The 18,817-nt window shown below is 51.0% G+C and overlaps 1 protein-coding gene and 1 pseudogene across 1 annotated transcript in view; one reads left to right on the top strand and one right to left on the bottom strand.

Moving 5' to 3' along the window:
• The window catches only part of TTC28 (tetratricopeptide repeat domain 28), a 630,275-nt gene that overhangs the window by 592,473 nt on the left and 18,985 nt on the right, over positions 1-18,817 (top strand). Inside the window, 2 exon segments of the mRNA XM_039861871.1 lie at positions 6,982-7,126; positions 17,947-18,126. Of these exon segments, the coding sequence (XP_039717805.1) occupies positions 6,982-7,126; positions 17,947-18,126 (325 nt within the window).
• On the bottom strand, positions 16,878-17,952 carry LOC120601948 (ubiquitin-conjugating enzyme E2 C-like; annotated as a pseudogene).

Genomic DNA, 18,817 nt, shown 5'->3' with positions numbered 1-18,817 from the left:
CACTGAGAGAGATGGAGGGGCCCATCAGGAGCAGAGACAGGACTTCCCCCAGGCACAGAAAGGCAGCCTGGCTCACCCCTGGTGCTGTGAGCACAGAAAGGAAACCACCCAAAGTGGCCATTGGAAAGTGAAAATGTATAATAAAGATATCACAAGGTGAGGAACCACGTGCCTGAATGGAGGAGGAAATACGTGACTGAGCTCACCCCCACCGGGAAGCAGCCTCTTCCCTCCTCACCACCCCGTGTACAACCCTGACCAGAGGCAATGTCCTGCTCATAGATGGCCCCTGGACACTGGTTCTCTGTGCAGGTCTGCCATCCTAGAGGAGAGGGCGTACTCCAGATAAAGGTGCAGAGCCAGAGATCACGACAGCTCTAGGCCTTGGGTTCCCCAGAGAACAGAGGCCCCGAGGCTGCAGGGTCCCTGTTGCTTGACCACTTTGAGGAGCAGGGCCCTTCCCCTGATGTCGCGTCTTTAGGCAAGATGCTTAACGTAGAGTCACCACTTATCTATGACAGTGGAGGAAGCTGGGGTACCTTGTGGTGAAGATTCCAGTGATATACACGTCACATCCCAGATCTGGCCCACCCTAGAAAGTGCCCCATATCAGTTAGTTCCCTTTTGTCTCCTCATTTCCAGTATTCCGAAAGATGTAATGGCTGGATTTGCCCTCAGATGTGACTGTTCCTGACTCAGCTTACTCCATGGCCTTGTGTCCAGACAGATGGAAAGGACCCATGTGCCTGGTGGTGAACTGAGAACAGGAGGACCTCTGGCTCTGAACCCTGCAAAGCAAACTAAGTCCCCTCTTAAACAGAGCCCTGCTGGCAAGCCAGAGCAACTAGCTTGTGCCCAGAGTGTTGCAGTTTGAACTGAGACTTCCAGCATGCATCTCCACAGGCTTGTTCACACTTGGCAGGCACACACCCACACGTTCACATGCAGGGTTACATCAGTGTGTGTGAGCCTGAGCAAGGCTCAGCACACGGGGTCTTCTGCAGGCCCACTCCAGTTATAAATCCTGTTGCCTGGGGAATAGATAGCTTCATCCCCGAAAAGTCATCCAGGCTGAAAAGAAAGGAGATTCATGAGCAGTGTGTACTGCCCATGCTGCCTGGTGTTTGTCATCATTCCAGAGACATAAACTACATCCTAATGCTCTGCCCTCCTCGGTAGCACTTCACATATCATCTCAGAGCTCTGCGTTCTGTACGTGCAGGAACCAGGCCGCTTCCCCCTCACTTGCCAGCCGCCGCCTCCCTGGACTCGTGCTCGCTCCCTCTTCTTTTCCCAACACCACACAGATGGCCATGCAGTGGAGAAAACCAATATTTCTCCAGAAGGAGATTAATAAACATTACCTGAGGAATGAGCTAATAAAGACAGTGTAATGTGGAGAAATGCTCTTGGCTGAGAGCTAGGCTGTCTAGCTGCACAACATCCCTGGCAGCAAATGGACCAGCCAGGAGAAAAGCGAACCAGTGCCACCTGCTGGAGCTGCTTGGTGGTACAGCTATAAATTGGAGAGCCCAGCCTTCTTTCACTGACCGCTCCTCAAGGCAGAGGCACCTGCTGTCAGCTCTGCCCTTACAGGCATGGCATGCAGAGGGTAAGGGTCTGAAATGAATGCCGGTTAACAGGTTGCTCAATGTGTCCTGAAGGCAGGGAGGACGCAATGAAAACCACTCCCCTGCCAAGTGGTATGCCTGACACCTGCCCTGCCTGCAGCCTTGTGCAAGTCTCTTGCCTTCTCTGAACCTCTGTTTCTTATCTGTAAAGGAAGAGCAACCCCACCCCCTAGGATCCTGAGAGGATGACATGAATTTGGCAGGCCTGGCATGTGCCAAAATGGGTAGCACAGCCCCTCCCGGGGCTCACAGTCCTGCCATATGGGAAGCATTTCCACCAGTCCAAACCCGTTGCACCATTATTTCATCTTAGAATCTAGAGCTGAGGCAGAGAGAAGTCAGCCAGGCTGAAAGGCCCTGCAGAAATCAAAACAGTGCAGTAACTGAGGTCTCACCACTGAGGACCCCCACCCCATTCGTGGTCGTTCTTCCACAGTGTGATGGAGGTACTAGGCCATCATGATAATTCCAGGAAGGAGCTTGTAAGGACAGCAGAGTGCAGGTCATCCCACACACCTGATCATACCTGTCAACCACTGCCGGCCAGAGGCTCAGAGCCCAGAGGCCTCACTGTCATTCAGCTGTGACTCTGAGACCTGACCACAGGGACATCTATCAGCGGTTCCAACTCTCCTGGGCAGATTACGGCACTTGAAAGCTGCACTCATACTGTGACACTCACATGGGGTGAGCACAGGGAGGGCTGTGGGGCTTCCGGCTGCGGAGGCTATGGCAGTGTCCTTTTGGTCAGTAGAGGAGTTAAAAGAGCCACCATAGTTTTGATGGCTTCCTAGATTGAATAAATTTTTAATTTTTTAAAACTAGAAGAGATCTACAAGGGCTTTAAGTCAACCCTTTCCTTTTACAAACAAGGAGAAGGGAATAGAAAAATGACAAGCCTTGCCAGAGTCATACAACCAGTGAGTGATGGAGGCAGCCTGGCAGTCCTCTCTTTTGTTCATAAGCGTTCCCAGGATCAGGGCTAAGCAGCTGACTGCTTGGCCGTTTTGAATGACTGAATGTTTCTTTAGGCAGACCTCTAGGCAGACCTCTAGGCAGACGTACCCTAGTACAATAGCTATACTAGGTCACTGTCAATGCTATGGTAAAAACAGAAGCAACACATAAAAGGGAGCTATTTGACTGCAGTCTGCACAGGCAGCTCTGGCACCTAATGCTTGTGGAGGTAAGGAAACCCAGCCTGCCCCCCCCCCCCCCACAACCAACACGGGGCCCTATCTTGCCTCCTGGTCCTAGCCTGAGACCCTCCCCACACCTGTACCTCAAGAGGCCTCTGGCTTCAGGGACCCTAAGTCACTCTTGGCCTTGGTTTCCTGACCTCCATTTCTTGTGGGTCTGTTATCCTGGGACAGCTCTCCAGTAGGGACAGCACATGCTGCTGGTGTCGAGGCAGAAAAAAGTACCAGTGTGGAGAAACTGGATGCAGTTCCCGCCAGAAGAACTGCTGCAGAAGAGATGGGGGCAGCAGAAAAAAAGGCCAGAGAGGGGCATTGCCTGGGGCTCAGGAGTGCTTGCCTCCAGCTCAGGGAAAAGAATCTTGATGAAAGAGCCTGGCCTCAAATTATTGTTTCAGGTTAGTTTTATTGTTGTTTTTAACCACTGGCTGAGTATGTTCTGGGCTTTTTGTTTTGTTTTGTTTTTAATTTTGCAAAGGACATCTCTAGAGATGGATGCCTACCACTGAAGAGAAGCACAGAGCAGTGGGTAAGCTCAGGGCTTCCCACCTGACCAGTGCAAGAAGCCATGTGACCAGGTCCAGGTGCACCACCCAGCCTGGGCCAGCCTGGGTCAGTGCCCAGAGGCTACTGCTCCAGAGATGGTTCATCTATGACCTGCCAGGCCTCAAGAGGGACCAGAGTGGAAGGCTGAGAGCCAGCACTCATGTGGCATCTGGGGGCGGCAAGGGCGGGGTGGGAAGGGTAGAAGTCAGCAAATATAGATGGGGCTTGGGTGGGCTTGACAGCCTGGGAGAGGCTCCACAGGCAGAGCGGCTCTGCCAAGACATCTGCAGGTTCGCATGCCCTGGGTGCCCTGCCTACCCCTCCAGGGTGGAGCTCTTGAAGGATCAGCACTGCCTAGAAGCAAAAAGATGCCCAGAGCAGGTGTCCCAGGAAACCTCCACAGGCTAAACAGGTGCCTTGATCTACCTCATGTTTACCAGCCCTGGGCAAAGACATCTGACTGCCTTCTGGAAGCTGACCAGGGGTGAGGATGGATGTCACATAGTGTGATGGTGGCTGCTCTCCACACCCCTGGAGACTCAGAAAGTTCTCAGGGAAGGTGTAAGCCGCAGACAGCCTTCTTCTGATCATCCCTAGGAAGGAAGTGGACTGGCCTCCCCACCAGGCCTCATCTCCTCCCCTCAGCATTACCCAAAGCCCTCAGCCTACCTGGCCGAATTACCCCTCCAGCCTGCAGGCCCGACCCTCTCTCCACTTACTCCCAACTCACTGCCCTAGGCACTTCATTCCCAGTGTCTATGCCTTTCCCCATGTTGTTCCCTCAGCTTGGAATGACCTCCTTCTCCACAGGCAGGATAACTCCAGGTCATTCCTCAAGCCCACATCAAATGGTCTCTCCAGGAAGTCCTCCCTCAGTTCTGCCCAGCAGCTTGTCAGCGGCTGTGCCTCAGTGCCCCCTCCACCATTGCTGAGCAGGACGCTTTCCTCCTGGCCCAGCTCAGGGACCATGATCTGGCCACTCTGTGGACCTATATGCCTGGCACATCATGGGCAGCACTGCAGGTGTAATGGAGCCCTTTTAGGTGCCTCTGGCACTTCACAGAGTTCAAGAAAAAGACACCACTGCCATCCATGCTCACACTCGAGCTCTGTCTTTCTCCGCGCTCCCACCCAGGCCACTGCCTCATTCCCTCATCAGCTAAGACTCCCACCGCCTTTTGGGTTTGGGTTCAGGGTTCTTTGCAGTCATCCACTCCAGTCCTGACACTCCTTGCCTGTGGGCTGCATTTCCTCTTTTTGCAGATGCAGAAGGCCAGATTTAGAGGGTAAGTGACTTGTCCCAGCCTGGGATGCACGCCCAGCAAGTCTGTCCACTGCATACCTCCCCACCTCCCTCCAGACATTTTCCTCTTTTGAACTGCCATTTTCTGGCACTTCCTAGGCCATTCTGCTTCCAGAAACCATGTTTCAGCAGCTCACATTGCCATCAAAGTATCCTGTCCAGGCCTCCAGGGTGCAGCCAGCTTGACGTCCTGTGTTCAGGGGAATCCCCCTCAACAGGGACGAGTCAGACAGACCGAGCATGTGGTTCTAATATTTTGGAGTAAGTATGCTTTAGGTCAGCTGGAAAAAGTGCCTTATGCCTCCCCGACGCAACTTGGATTCTGCTGGCTCCTTGTACTCAGGGTACCCTGGGGCTGGGATCTCTATATCTAGTGGGAGCTTTTTAGTTCAGAGCCTTGGGGTTTGTGAAGCCCCCATCAGTCACTGTGATGACCTGTGGCCACAGCATTGTCTGTAGACTTGGCACTTTTCCTGGACATCTGCTGCTAGGTTAATTAGACTCAGGTGCCTTAAGGGGGGTTACAAGCCTACAAACCAAGCAGACACACATCTAGAGAGTGAAACAAGAGGCTCGCTCACTGGGGGTTGGGCCCGAAGTGGTCCTACTGCCACCCTGTCGTGCTGTCCCAGTGGCAGCGCGGGCTCGCTAGGCTGCGATCCGGCTGCCGAGACTGAGTGCACGCACAGGCTCGTGCATAGGAACACGGTGCTGTGACAGATTCCGCGTGCATCACCAGAACGTCCCCTCTGGAGAGCATTCTGGTGCTCTCCCCTTCAGGGGCTCATTGCTCTTTACACTGTATTCTGTGGAATTAGGTGAGCCTCTGAGTGTCACTCCAGGGTTATCTGTGCTTCACCGGCTCTGACGGCAAAGACGCAGCGTGGCCCCAGACACTTGTAATTATGTTTCCTGAGTGAACAAGATGGAGGAGTGGATGTGAACAACTCGCAGGCCCCCAAGTCCTTGGCTTTTTCTTCCCTAGCAGCAAGCAGGATGGGGGCAGAGGGACTCATAGCCTGCCTTGTCATGACCCTAGATTTTAGATCAAATGGGACATTGCTGAGAACACGCAGAAGGGTTGGGGAAGGCCAGTGGGTTGAAGTCAGACCTAGATAAAATGAATCTTTCAAGTCATTTCATCTGATGGTCGTGGATCCTGGCCTGGCCCAGGAGAGAAAGCCACCTTCTTGGTTTTTTCTTAAGTGACAACCAAGGAGCTGCTACTGTCAGCAGCCCAGGGTACTTACTGAAGCTCAGCAGTGTATCTGGTGTAAGACCTAGCCTTTGCCCTTAAGGGAACTTGAGCACTCAGCAGAAACCTCAGAACTGTGCACAGTGTCAAGGTTAAGAGACCGCTGGCTATCCAGTAGTTGTGCAGAGAATGTCACACTAGAGTCAGTGCTGAGGCCACACTGGCCAGACTGCAGGGCAGGTTCAGAGAGTCACATGGGGGCAGCCTGGTCCCTGCACTGGAAATGGGTTTGTTTCCCCTCCTGCTGTCTCTACTCACCTGTGTGGTTTGTCCTCTGCAGGTCCCCAGGGCCTACAGCAGTGCCTGGCAGGTAGCTGGCCCTCAAGAAGCATTTTCTGAATGAACGAATGAATGAATGAATGAATCAATCAATCAATCAATCAATGTTCTCATCTTGTGTTGGGAGTATGAAACTTGGGGTCCTTTGGGTTGAAAATACCAATCCATACCAATAAAACGTTCAAACATTGGAACATAAATTAAAAGGCAAAACAAAGCCCTGCAGCCACATTTGAGCTGACCCACTCTGCAGCTGCTGCAGGTCAGCTCCTCCTGCCTGATAGGGGCAAGGGCCTCAGGGCTGCCCGGTGGCTGACCCGAGGCTAAGGTTGGGGCCAACACATTCCTTGTCTTGGCAGTGCCTCCTGCCCACAGATTAATTGGCCTTGGGGCACTGTCCTCCCTGGCAGCTTGGTGGCTGCCGCTGATTCTGATGGTGCTCACGTTTGCCTGCACACAATCATGCCACACGAGGATGTAATTAAATCCTTTGAACAGCACTTTGGGACATTTGATTATGCAGAAAAACTCCGTGGAAATGTAAGCTGTTGTGTGCAGCTGGTTTACCCTGCAGTTTCTGTCAGTGCTTGCTGTTCTGTGAAAATTACCTGAAAGAGAGGAGAAGGGGCAAAGCCTGAAGTGAGGCCAGGGCAGGCCCTGCTGTGCAGCCTCCAGCTGCCTTCTCCAGGAACTGGAACACTGAGGAGTGAGAAGCGAGTTCCTGCCTGCCCTGCCTGTGCCCGGGTTAATCTCTGGCCCTTCTCTCTCCAGGAGCTGCCAGAGCATGACAAGCTTGGTCAGCAACACCATGTCACCTACCAAGGATGGTACCTCCTCTCTTCCCAGGAGGCAAAGCTCGTTCACCAGGCCCCCACTCCGTGCACTGTATGACCTGCTCATAGCACCCATGGAAGGGGTAAGTGCCCCACCACCCCAGGGCCATGAGGCTTCTTGGCGTCAGAAATCATTTACTGCTCAGTACGCACATGGAGGTTTTCCAGGACGTGAGTCTTTTCTGTCCAGCTTCTCAGTCAGCATTTGAAAGTTGGCTGCTGGTTACTGGACAAGACTGAGCTTCAAGTTGGTAGATCCAGGTTCAAGTCCTAGCTCTGCTCCTTCCTAGCCAGGTAAATTCTGCCTCAGTTACCTCAGGTACAAAATGAAAGAATGCTCCCTTCCCAACTTCCTCAGACATTGGGAGGCTCAGGAAGGCACAGGGCACATCCCAGTCGTGAGTGGGAACCACCCAAGTAGATGGCCAGGGGGCTCTGCCTCTCCCTGCTGAGGGTGCTTCCCCACTGCCCCACCTCCCATTTGAGAGTGTCACCTGAGCAGTTTCAAGCCAGGGCTGTGATTTCTGGTGAGAACAGGTCCCTCGGCCTCTGCCACTGGTCAGAATCCAACATCAAAGACACCCTTGCACTTACGATTGAGACGGCTAAGAGAAGCTGCTGGCAGATTTCTGTGGCCTTGGGTCTTGCAGATCATTTTTCAATCAAAACATGGCTCTCTAACTGGGTGGGGATGCTGTAGGCCTCAGGGGTCTTTGTGAATCTGAATGGTTAAGTGCATCAGATGCCTTTGTATGCAACTGCCTGTTAGCTCTGGCTGCTGTAACAAAATACCAGAGACTGGGTGTCTTAAACAACAGACAATGATCTCTCATGGTTCGGGAGGGCGGAAGTCCCAGATTAGGGTGCCGGCATGGTCAGTTCTTGGTGAGGGCCCTCTTCCTTCTCACTGTGTCCTCACATGGCAGAGAGAGAAAGAAGAGAGCGGAACTCTGGTCTCTTACTTCTCATAAGTGCGCTAATCTCATCATGGGGATCCTGCCCTCATGACCATCTAAATGGAATTATTTCCCAAAGGCCCCGCCTCCAAATACCACCACCCTGGAGGTTAGGGCTTCAACATATGAACTTGGGGGCGGGGGGAATACAAACATTTAATCCATAACAGACCCCTGAGAAAGAGCAGGGTACCTGCAGCGAGTGGAGGCTGTGCTCCGGGGGGCCGGCTATCAGGAGAGGAGGGCTGTAAGTGATTGGCTCTGCAAGCTGTCTCTGCAGGTCTGAGCCTGAATGTCCCTCCTAGTAGCTCTCTGCAGCCAGGTAGGTGATTTGTGTCGCAGAAGTTGGAGTGACCCCACGTAGCTTTCTTCTACTTCAGCCAGCTGACAGGTTAAGCACATCCCCAGGGAACCATTACCTTGACAGTGATGCCTTGTTACTGTGAATTCCCTTCCTGGCCATTCAAGGATGTGTCTCAAAAGTTGCCTGATGTTATTTAGGAGGCTGCATTGCCTGCCAGAGCCCTCTGGACTTCCCTCGCTTGGGGAGACAGGGGCGGGGAAAGCATAGAGCCTTTGGGAGGCTGCAGGCTGGACTCATGCCTGGCACTGCCCTTTCTTGGCTAGGTGACCTTGGCCAAGCTGCTTCTCCTCCTTGAATGCCTCTGTCTTCATTAGAAAATAAGGATGATGCCACCGAATGTATCAGATTAGAGCAGGGATGGGATTGGGTGAATGTGAACATCGCGTAGGGCAGCAGCAGCAGCGAGCATGCACCTGGTGTGTGCTGGCCGCCGTGCCGATACCGCCTCTGAGAGCTGGGCCTCCCTTACCCAGAGCCTCCATTCACATCAGCACAGTGGCCCAGCCCTGTCCTCTCCTTTCCTGCAACACACTCAGCCGTCCTTTCCTCTTTAGAATTATGATCCCCCCAGTGTCCTTTGACTGAGAGGACCGAGACTGCAGAGAATACTCAGAGCATCTCAGATGCCATCATAGCTTCGCCCGGTTTATGTGGCATACCTCAGGGAAGAGAGACACACCCACACCCTTAGGCTGACTTTTCATATTTTCTTTACTGCCATCAACCATCAAGCACACCATTTTGGTGACTTACTACCAGTTCCCCGCTTTTGCCCTGGCCTCTGCATTTCGCACTGATCCTCCAGCCCCTCTCATTTTGACGGAGCCCCTGCACTCACCTTTGGGATGCAGAATAATCCGGCATTTAGTTTGAAAACATATCCTTAGTTCCTGATATTTACAGTTATTCTCTTTTGTGACCGAGGTGTTTGAATACAGTGAAGGAATTTGGCAGCCTCAAATGAAACACAGGGTAAAACCTTTTGAAGGCCATTAAAGTAAATGATCAGAGTAAGCAGAGCTTTTCCTTGGCTACTAAAGTGATCCACTGTATTTCAGTAAAAACACGTAGCTGAAAAGATGGACTCTAATCAGGAGTCCCTTCCACCCCCAGTTTCATCCAGTCATTTGAATCTATTGACAGGTACTAGCACACACTGTCCTCGACAGGGGAGTTTGCTGAAAAGTGGGCTATGGACCCACGTCTGATGCTCACAGACTGCTCAGGTGGGCTGGGTGGGCCAGAGCCAGAGGCCCATGGGCCTCATGGAGCTCCGGGAGGTCCAGTAGCTCCTCTTCAGTGGGGCTGCCCACCTAGATGGAGGAGGCCTGGACCGCCCTCCCGCTTCCCAAGGCAGGAACACCCACTTGCTCTGGGGGCCACTAGAGGGCAACACGACACCGTCAGCCCACTCGAACGCTGTCAGCTGCCAGACAAAGCCAGATCCTTCTCCACATTTTCAATGAAAATACAAGTCAAAACCAAAAGTCCAAGATTATGAATCACTCACACTTCAAGACTAAAACGATTAGCCTCTTCACATAGGGCTTATAATTATTTGAACAACTGCCTTTGTTTAGCCGCAGTCCCGTTGCTAGGGGACTAGGTCAGACAGTATGAAAAGTGGAACAGAATAATATCTTTCCGTAGGCTTGCACCGGCATTTGATTTAATTTGGCTTAAGGGAAATGCTGCTGCGCCTCTTTCCTGGAACCACACTGTCCTTTGCTGTCATGATGGAGTGAGCATGTCTAGTTTTCTTTGAGGAGGGCCCAGTTATATCTGCACATGAACCATCATCAAACATTAAGTCAAATCCTATCTGGTACCCAAAGGGGAAAATGTCACTAAAGAGAAGTTGCAAGTGTTTAGTGTGAAAGGGACTGGGATCCTGTTCATGTCTGTGACATTTGTTTTTAATCAAATTAGAGTGAAAGATAGTAACACATGCTTCTGAGCCTGGACTTCCCTGCTTGTGTGAAAGGTCAGATCCTGGACCAGTCTTGTTCTCGCAATGGGAGTACTCAGAAGCACACGTCGATAGGGGTGTTATGTGATGTGATGAGGGCCCACAGGGCCGCTCCAGGTGAAGCTGCTCATTCAGTCAGGTCTCAAATCACCCCTTCAGCTTCATCTAAAGTGAGGAACTGCTGTAATCAAGGAACTAAATTTAGAATAGGAAATTCCTTAGGATTTGGTCAAATTACTCCTTAAAGGTCCAGATTTGGGGACTTTAAGATCCTTGGAGTTTGGACTTCTAGTCTCTGTCACCCTCATTATTATTTCCGTTTATTTCAATTCACTATTTCCTATATTTTTAGTCTTAAAAACCAGTGTTACAGGAAAGATAGCAAGAGCGCATGACTTTGATCAGAAAGAGCAGTAGGGCTCATCCATCCGCCTCTGCTCTTGATTAATGAGCTCACCCATTCAAGCAACTTACTGAAAACTTGCTGTTTACGTTGGTAAACTGACTTGTAAATGCTGGAGCTCCAGGAATTCGCCCAAGACCTCTCATCTAAGCACGTGAAGCAGGGGTCTGGCTCTCCCAAGGGTTCAGGCGTGAGGAGAGCTGGGCTTTGGCTGGGTCATTACTGTAACTACTCTCTAGGAAAAGGGCTCTAGCAAATCAAGTAATGTAAAAAAACAGCTTATCCTAGAACAGATGCCCTGAGAGATGAGACTGACCATGCAGGTGCCTGTTTTCTAAATAGATTGGAGGGTTTGGAGACAGCCGGGAAATGTTTGTCCACAGAAACAACCAGACCTCGACGCCACAGTGTGGAGTGGAGGATGAAGCCCTTGAGACTAGCATGCTTGGGGCTGGGAGCCCCACCGCCAGGCTGTCTAATTGATTTCTGATTGAGACATCTGTAGTAATATTCAAATGAGGACAAATGTTACCCAAGGACAGCAAGCATTTCCACAACTGATTAAGAGAAGGAAAAATGGAGGCAATTACTTGCAAGCTGTCTGTATCACTGAAACCGATGGTGGGACCACCCAGACTAATCAGTGAGTTCCCTCGAGGTAAGCAGTGTTCTCACCTGGGTCAGTGCTATTGGGTGGGAGTCATCTGGGTTCTGGCTCTGTTCAAGCTGATGTTCAACGGCAGCCATCTCAGCTTTACTCTGGCAGGTTCCGGGTAAGCTGAGGCGCCCCTGCCGCTGAGGAAACGTGGGCTCATTTTGATGAGATCAGCCAAGACGGAGAGGGCCCCTACTCACACAGGCTGATTTGGAGGCAGACCGCTCTGGCACTTGCTGGCCATGTTTTTGCATGGTCATGTTTTGCCAGCACCCAAATTCCTCACCCCTCTCCTTCTTAGATTCTTCAGGCAAACCAGTAGTTTGTTGCTTGTTTAGCCAAAGAATACAGTTGAGTGGGTTGAATTTTTACTTTTTCATTTCTGGTAAAAATATAGTGTCTACAGTCTTTGTAGATTTTAGTCATGGTTTGAGGGTTATTTCCAACTGATCAGTAGTACCCTGGTGTCTGTGGTCTCACTTTCTGCAGTTTTAGTTAGCTGCTGTCAACAGCAGTCCAGAAATTCCAGCAATAAACAATTCGTAAGTTTTAAATTGTGTGCCACTCTGAGTAGCATGATGAAATCTCTCGCTGTCCCTCCCATTGTCCAGCGTCTCCACTCGGTATACACTCCCGCCCGGTAGTCACCCAGTAGCCACCTCGGTTATCAGTTCGATTGTTGAGATATCGCAGTGCTTGTGTTCAGGTGACCCTTCTTTTACTTAATAATGGCCCCAAAGCCATTCACGTAACCTTTATTATAGTATATTGTTTTAATTGTTCTATTTTATCATCAGTTATTGTTGTTAATCTCTTACTGTGCCTAATTTATAAACTAAACTTAATCAGAGGTTTGTATGTATAGGAAAAACATAGTATATATAGAGTTCAGTACTATTCATGGTTTCAGGCGTCCATTGGGGGTCTTGGAATATATCCCCCACAGATAAGGGGGTGCAACTATATATGTGATATTTGTTGAAATTGTAAACATCTATCCATGATGCCAAGATTCCTCAGAAGCATCGCAGAAAGGTTTCTTCTACCTTAAAAGGTTCTGTTCGATCAATTCACTCAATCAAAAATATGAGTCAGAAAAAAATCCTTTTGAGTCAGGAAAAAATCCTTTAGCCCTGTACACAGTTCTGGGTTATCCAGAGTGCTGGAAGTTTTTTGCTTCTTGAATCTTTGTTATAGACAGTCCATTTCATCCCAAATCTAATCTGCCTGAAAGCTCACCGACCCAGGAGTTTTCTTTCCCTTCCCCACAACGATCAGGGATGTTCATTCCTCTGGCCTGTGATGCTGTGACACTCTGAGAGGCCTCCCGTGTCCTCTTGTGAAAACAAAACTCCCCACCTGAGGAGATTGTGGGCTAATCCTTTGAACCCTGGTGATGCACATAGAGCATGTGGTTCTTAAGCCAGAAGTCAGGACACATGTGACATGCCATTTTATATCAGGGCTTTCTAAACAGTTCAGGACCCCTGATCACCATGAGTGTGAATAAGAGATCCTCACTGACCAAAATGGTGATTAAATCAGAATTCACCATCCATGTGACATTTCAGACCCATAGGAGCTGCCTGGGAGAACCACAGACTCAGACATTTGACTTCAGGGCACCTGCCTGGCAGCGAATTTCATAGGTGTCAGGTGTTGTGGACACTCAGGAATAGCCGTGGGTGATGGTGTCTGAAGATGAGAAGGATCGTGGTGACATTGGTCTCTGTTAGTCCCTGGGTTAAAATTTGGAGCCGGATCCTCCAGAGAGGCCTTTTACATGTTTTAGCTACATGATTGTTTATAAACACCAGAGGGAAAGGGAATGAGTTGTTCTGGAAAACTGAGGCCCAGAGGAAAGAATAGTATAAATAATAGGGACTGTGTTCAACTTATTTCAAGCACCTGAAGACAGTTGTGAATTATATTTAACCAATATGTACCGTGTACCCACTGAGTGCCAGGCACAGCGCCCCACACCCTGCTGCAGCTGGCTTTGTCCCACAGGCCTGTGAGGCAGTGGACATAAGCACTGTTTTGAGGGTTTGGAAACTGAGGCTCAGGGAGTTGAGTGTCTTGTCGAAGTGCTCAGAACCACATCACCCCCCACTCTTACTGCACACCCCATAATATAGTAATTCCAGGTCACCCAGAACCCCCCACATAGCAGACTGACCCAGATCCCATGACAAAGGCCTCCCCAGAATGTGCTTTCCCTTCCTGGTCACTGACAAGCCTTTTCTTCTTTCCAAGCCCAGCGAGACAGTCTGGGCCCAGTCAGGAGATAGAAACCACACAGTAGATTAACCAGGGGAAGTTCAATATAAAGACTTATTCCCTGTGGTAAAAGAGTAACTATAAGATCTAAGAAACTTGATTTGCTTCTCTCGGGCTGAGGCAGCATACCCTAGAAAGAACAAACACTGGAGAAGGTATGGTTCATGGTTCAGCCCACCGGATAGCAGAGACGTTGCTGGTTTGGCCAGCCTGGAACCAGTCTAGAATTGCTGGACAAGCCACAGGCCACCCTCTGAGTGGAGGTAGGAGAGCTGGTGATGAGCTAGGGTGTACAGTGGGAGTCTGGGCACCTGTGAGGACAGACGTGTGGAGTACACAGGTTGCATGGGCCCTGGTGTCTGTGTAGACAGAGCTGTGGGAAGGATATTGCCAGGTGAAGACTGCATGGTCAAAGAAGGACCATGTTCCGGGCTTCCCTGGATGTCCTCACACACACAGCACCAACCTAGGCTGCAGGCAGGAGATTCCCTCCCCACTGCAGCTCCTCATCCCTCCACTGCGAAAGCTCAGTGCCTGCTCACTTGACAGAATTGGCTGCAGGAATCCAGTGTATCGCAGGACAGGTGTTGACAGGGCATCAGAAGCTGAGGCTATAAACAGGTAACAGCCTCCCAGAGCCACCTCCAGAGTGCCCACCTCCGACCCCATGTAAAGGAACAACCCGCTCCCTCTGCAAAGACTGGGCCTTAGCTGCATCTGTCTGCTTATTGCAGCACCTGCCTGCTGGGCACTCGTCCCTCTCTTTTCCATCCGCAGGTCTGGCCCACAATCGGATCTCCAGCACTGTTTGCCACCTGGACTCACACTGCGACCCGCAGGGTCCCGGCTCATTGGTGTCAGTGAAGGGACACTCCCTGAGGGAATAGACAGATTGTAGTGCACTTGCCCTTCTTGTCTTGTTCTACTTCAAAAGATCCCTTTCTACAAACTTCAGAGGTCAGAAAGTCTGGTCTGCGCTGGAGTTCGTTGGACCCAGTTGCAGTTGTAGGGCTGCTGCTGAGCATTTTCGTCTTCCGAACCCGGGACTTAAGAAGCCAGCAGATACCCTTCTAGACTGACGTACAGAGAGGCGCAGAGAGCATTTCCTTGATCATCTCTCCTTTTTCATCCAACAGATGATATAAATTTGGAGAGGGACATCACTTTATTTTCTGTTTTCAAGTTCACATTGGATTGTAGCTACTCTTTCTGTACAAGGACAATGCTCGTGTATCCTGGAGGCAGAATTCAAAGACAGTTTCCAGGGCATCTTTTCTAACACGGTCAATCAGTTTTCCCACTGCCTTTTAACTGGAGCTGTCATTCTGTTGTGTGACCCGTCTGCCCACAAGCCTGTGCTGCTGTCTCCTGCCTCCTGACATGCTGCCCGTACTGGGGTCCCATTCAAGACCCTTGCCTGGGGCTGGACACATGTGCCAGCTCAGTACCAGCCAACGGCCCTGTCCTGGGAGGACCCAGATCTATGAATTGGGATACGCAGTTCAGAGAAAAGTCTCTCAGTCTCCCAGGCTAGAATTTCAGAGACTTCACTTTCCTCACCATTAGCTCAGTCTTCACCAAGTCCTGGCAAGTGTCCTATTCCCCTTCTCCTGGTGTGCGGCTCCATATCCGAATTACCATGCACAGCCCCCTCCCCTGTGATCAGCCTGCTAGCCTCAGTGTTTCGCCTCTTACTCTACCCAGCACTCCTTGATTCGCCTTCAGGTCACATGAAGGGGTGCTGTCATGACTGGGGACTTGTCCAACAGTGTGTGTGTGTCTTGGTGAAGTCAGTGGCCTGTGGGATGACACCTGATAGAGACTTACGGGGGTTTGGGCAACAAGAGTCCAGGGAAGACCTGTAAGGATGGGGCTGACATCTCATCTAACAACATCTGATGACCCCTACAGCAGCCGAGGATAGGTTTGGTGTTGCTCGTGGCAGGTGGCCTGAGCCCCTACATTGCCTACAGTAGGGCAGTAGGGTAGGGCTCTCACTGAGCAGCAAATGGTTATCACTGTCACAGTTGCTGACCCATCACTGAGGTCAGAGCACTATCAGTCCAGCTGTTCCAACCCAACTTCCAGTCCACTAGGTACACTATAGCAGGCAGGTAGCTCAGTGTGGCCTGTGGTGGGGACACAGGCCCAGGAGCTGACAGATGGTGTGGAGCAGTGCTGGGGGTGCCCATCCATCCCCATCTCCTTGTGCCAACCTGGAAGTTCATCATGGATAGCATCAGGGGTGCTGTGACACACCCCACTTCTTCCTTCCTGGGCCCTACAGTAATTGTTCTGTCATTTCTTAGAACATAGCTCTTAAAGCAAGCAAGAAGCAAATTAGCCTGATAATTTTTATTTCTACTTTGTTTAGATGATCTAGAATTTTTAAAAAAGAAAAAAAACCACAGGGGGTTTAGACACGCTGAATGTCCTGCCAGGCACGTGTCACTTCGTGTTAGCTGAGTGTCTTCTGCCACCCTCAGCCAAGTGCCCACAGCGGTATGTCAGCCAGATGAGGCGTGCATATTCACTCTTCTGGATCATGGCAGCACCCTGGTGGGTGCTCCGCTTGGTTGGCAGACAGGGCGAGGGTGAAGGGAGCTTCGCTGTGACTCCCCCACAGCCAGTGCTGGCCCCGAGGCTCAGGGCTGGGCCGGCCCCCCGGGCATGGTGCTCGCACTTGGTCTGTCAGCCCTGGGACATGCTTCCCGGCCAGCTCCAGCCAGCGTCTCCCTGAGCATGCACAGCAGCTTCCACTTATCTCTTTATTCACGCTCAGACTGTCCAGTCCAGTGTTCTCAATTATTCCTTCTAATTTTATCAAGATTTATATGGCCTTGGTCTCTGTCAGCAATTATTTTGAGAAGAAACGTGTCCATAGAGAACGGGAATGAGTGGGTATCTGTCTGTCTGCCATGGGTCTGTGTGCACCCCTTTCTCAGGGCCTCGTGCTGGGCCATCAGGAGTGATGGAGGTCACATCAGCATTAGATCCCCTGACAGCCTCGGGGGAGCCAGTAGGGACAGCACTGCAGAGCCCCGAGCCAACAGGCTGTCTGTTCCTCAGAGGAGGAGCACAGAGGCCCAGAGGTCATGAAAGATCCTTCTCTAGAAGATGTTATTGTAGTTCCCAAGACTTCCATCTGCACTTTGCTTTTCTGCCTCTTGTCCACTGAAATGGATGGCACGTCTCACACTGGTTGAATTCTTACTGCCTATTTTCTTTAAAACCCAAAATATATTTATTTAATATATTCATCACAGGGGCTCAACCAGAGACTAAATTTAAAAATAAATAAAACAAGTATGATACCATTGCTGAAGAGACAGAGTCCTATAGAGAAATCAAGGAAAGGACAGACCATCAAAGAGAAAAATAAAAAGACTGCACAAGGGGAGAGGCTGGACAGCCTGGGTTGGGGCTCTTGGCTGGAGACCTGCTGTGCGTAGGTTTCTTGCAGATACTTCTTAAAGGCTGTGGGGTTTTTCCAGAGATCGGCTGTAGTGTGTTAACGGGCTGTCGATGTTGGGTTCTCATAGGCTCTGGATGGAGAGCAGAATGGTCCTGACGTCGTACTAGGCAGACCGTTTGTCCTTCGGGATGTCCAGGCAGATGTTACCCTGGGTGTCCACAGTGGGGTGGTAGCAGGGTGTGGGCGCATTGTAAGGGTAGCCACTGGGGAGGGCTCATACCGTAGGTCTTCACATATTGTGCCAGCTGCTCCATGGATGGTCCCCACCCATCTGAAAAAGTTGTCTGATTCAGGGAAGGCAGAAATTCCTTTGTCACCAGACATCATGAGGGTCATCAGTTCTTGCTGTAACCTCTTGCCCATGGGGCTCTGGGTGGTGCCCCTGCTGGATTTGGCTCCTTTATGGATGGCGGCGATGCTGGTGGCAGCTAGGTCACGGTTCTGGGAGGCCATTCGGGTGGCGTTGACAGAGACACAGGAACTCAGAGAATGCGACTGTAACTCCCTCACTGCCTGTTTTGAGAGGAGTCATTTCTAAACTGCCTTAGGGTCCCTGTGCCAATGCAACATCCCCTTGAAGAGACAGTCCTCTAACCTTCTCAGGGTCTGCGAGGCTGGAGGAAGCCCCCACTTGGTGATGCTCCTGTGGGCAGTGCCCAACCCTTCACCCACGTTCCCTCATGGGCCCTTTGGATGTGCTTGGTCTTTCTGGGCATATTTCAGTTCCCTGCTTAGGGTTGGCCCAGTGTGCACGAGCCCACCCTGCCAGGCCCTGTGTCAGCCTCTGTGCTTGCTCTGCAGGGGCTGATGCACTCCAGCGGCCCTGTGGGCCGGCACCGGCAGCTGGTCCTGGTTCTGGAGGGGGAGCTCTACCTCATCCCTTTCGCCCTCCTGAAGGGAAGCTCCTCCAACGAGTATCTGTACGAGCGTTTTGCCCTCATCGCTGTCCCTTCCATCCGTACCCTCGGCCTGCAGTCCAAGGTAAGGCTCACAGAAGACCTGTGGGTGCTGCACCCTCTGCTCCTCAAGGAATGGTCTCTGGCCAGACTGGGCTCCAAAGTGATAAAATGTGATCTCTTCAAACTGTTAATTGTATAGCTTGCAGTGGGGTAGGATGATTTTAGAGTAGATGTGTCTGAAGGCAGGGGCACAGCCCTCCTGACCCCTCATGGCTCTTTGCTACCTCAGGAAGCCACAAATTAGGTCATTTTTCTCTAAATTTCTTTTCTGTGACATCAAGGTTGTGAACTAGGAAGGCACTAAGTCAGGCTTGAGGCCCAGGCCGAGTATCTGAGGAAGCTGGTTACCTACTGTCACGCAGGACTCCCAGTAAGGCGCTTGGGCACAGCCAGTGCCACACTCACCCCGCCCTAAGCTGACTTCTGACTGGGTGTCGAGTTTACCCAGTGGAGGGGGCCATAGGCAGGGATGGCAGACAAATAAAATTAGTGTCAATGGGAAAGAATCCCAGAGGCTAACAAAATAACTGAAAACAAGAGGTGGCTTTCAAAGGACAGGCAAAAACTTAGGTCTCATTGAGCAAAAAAAAAAAATCATTTTGGGAAGAAACATCTGGGAAGATCAAGAGGCGACAGTGGGCCATCTACAGAGTCACGGGTCTTACTCCACAGCCACCCTTGGCCCTGCCCAGTGATTAGAGAGCTTTTCGAAT

Source organism: Pteropus medius, unplaced genomic scaffold, assembly GCF_902729225.1.
Source record: "Pteropus medius unplaced genomic scaffold, Ma_sr-lr_union100, whole genome shotgun sequence".
NCBI lineage: Eukaryota > Metazoa > Chordata > Mammalia > Chiroptera > Pteropodidae > Pteropus > Pteropus medius.
This window is presented reverse-complemented; position numbering and strand designations above follow the sequence as displayed.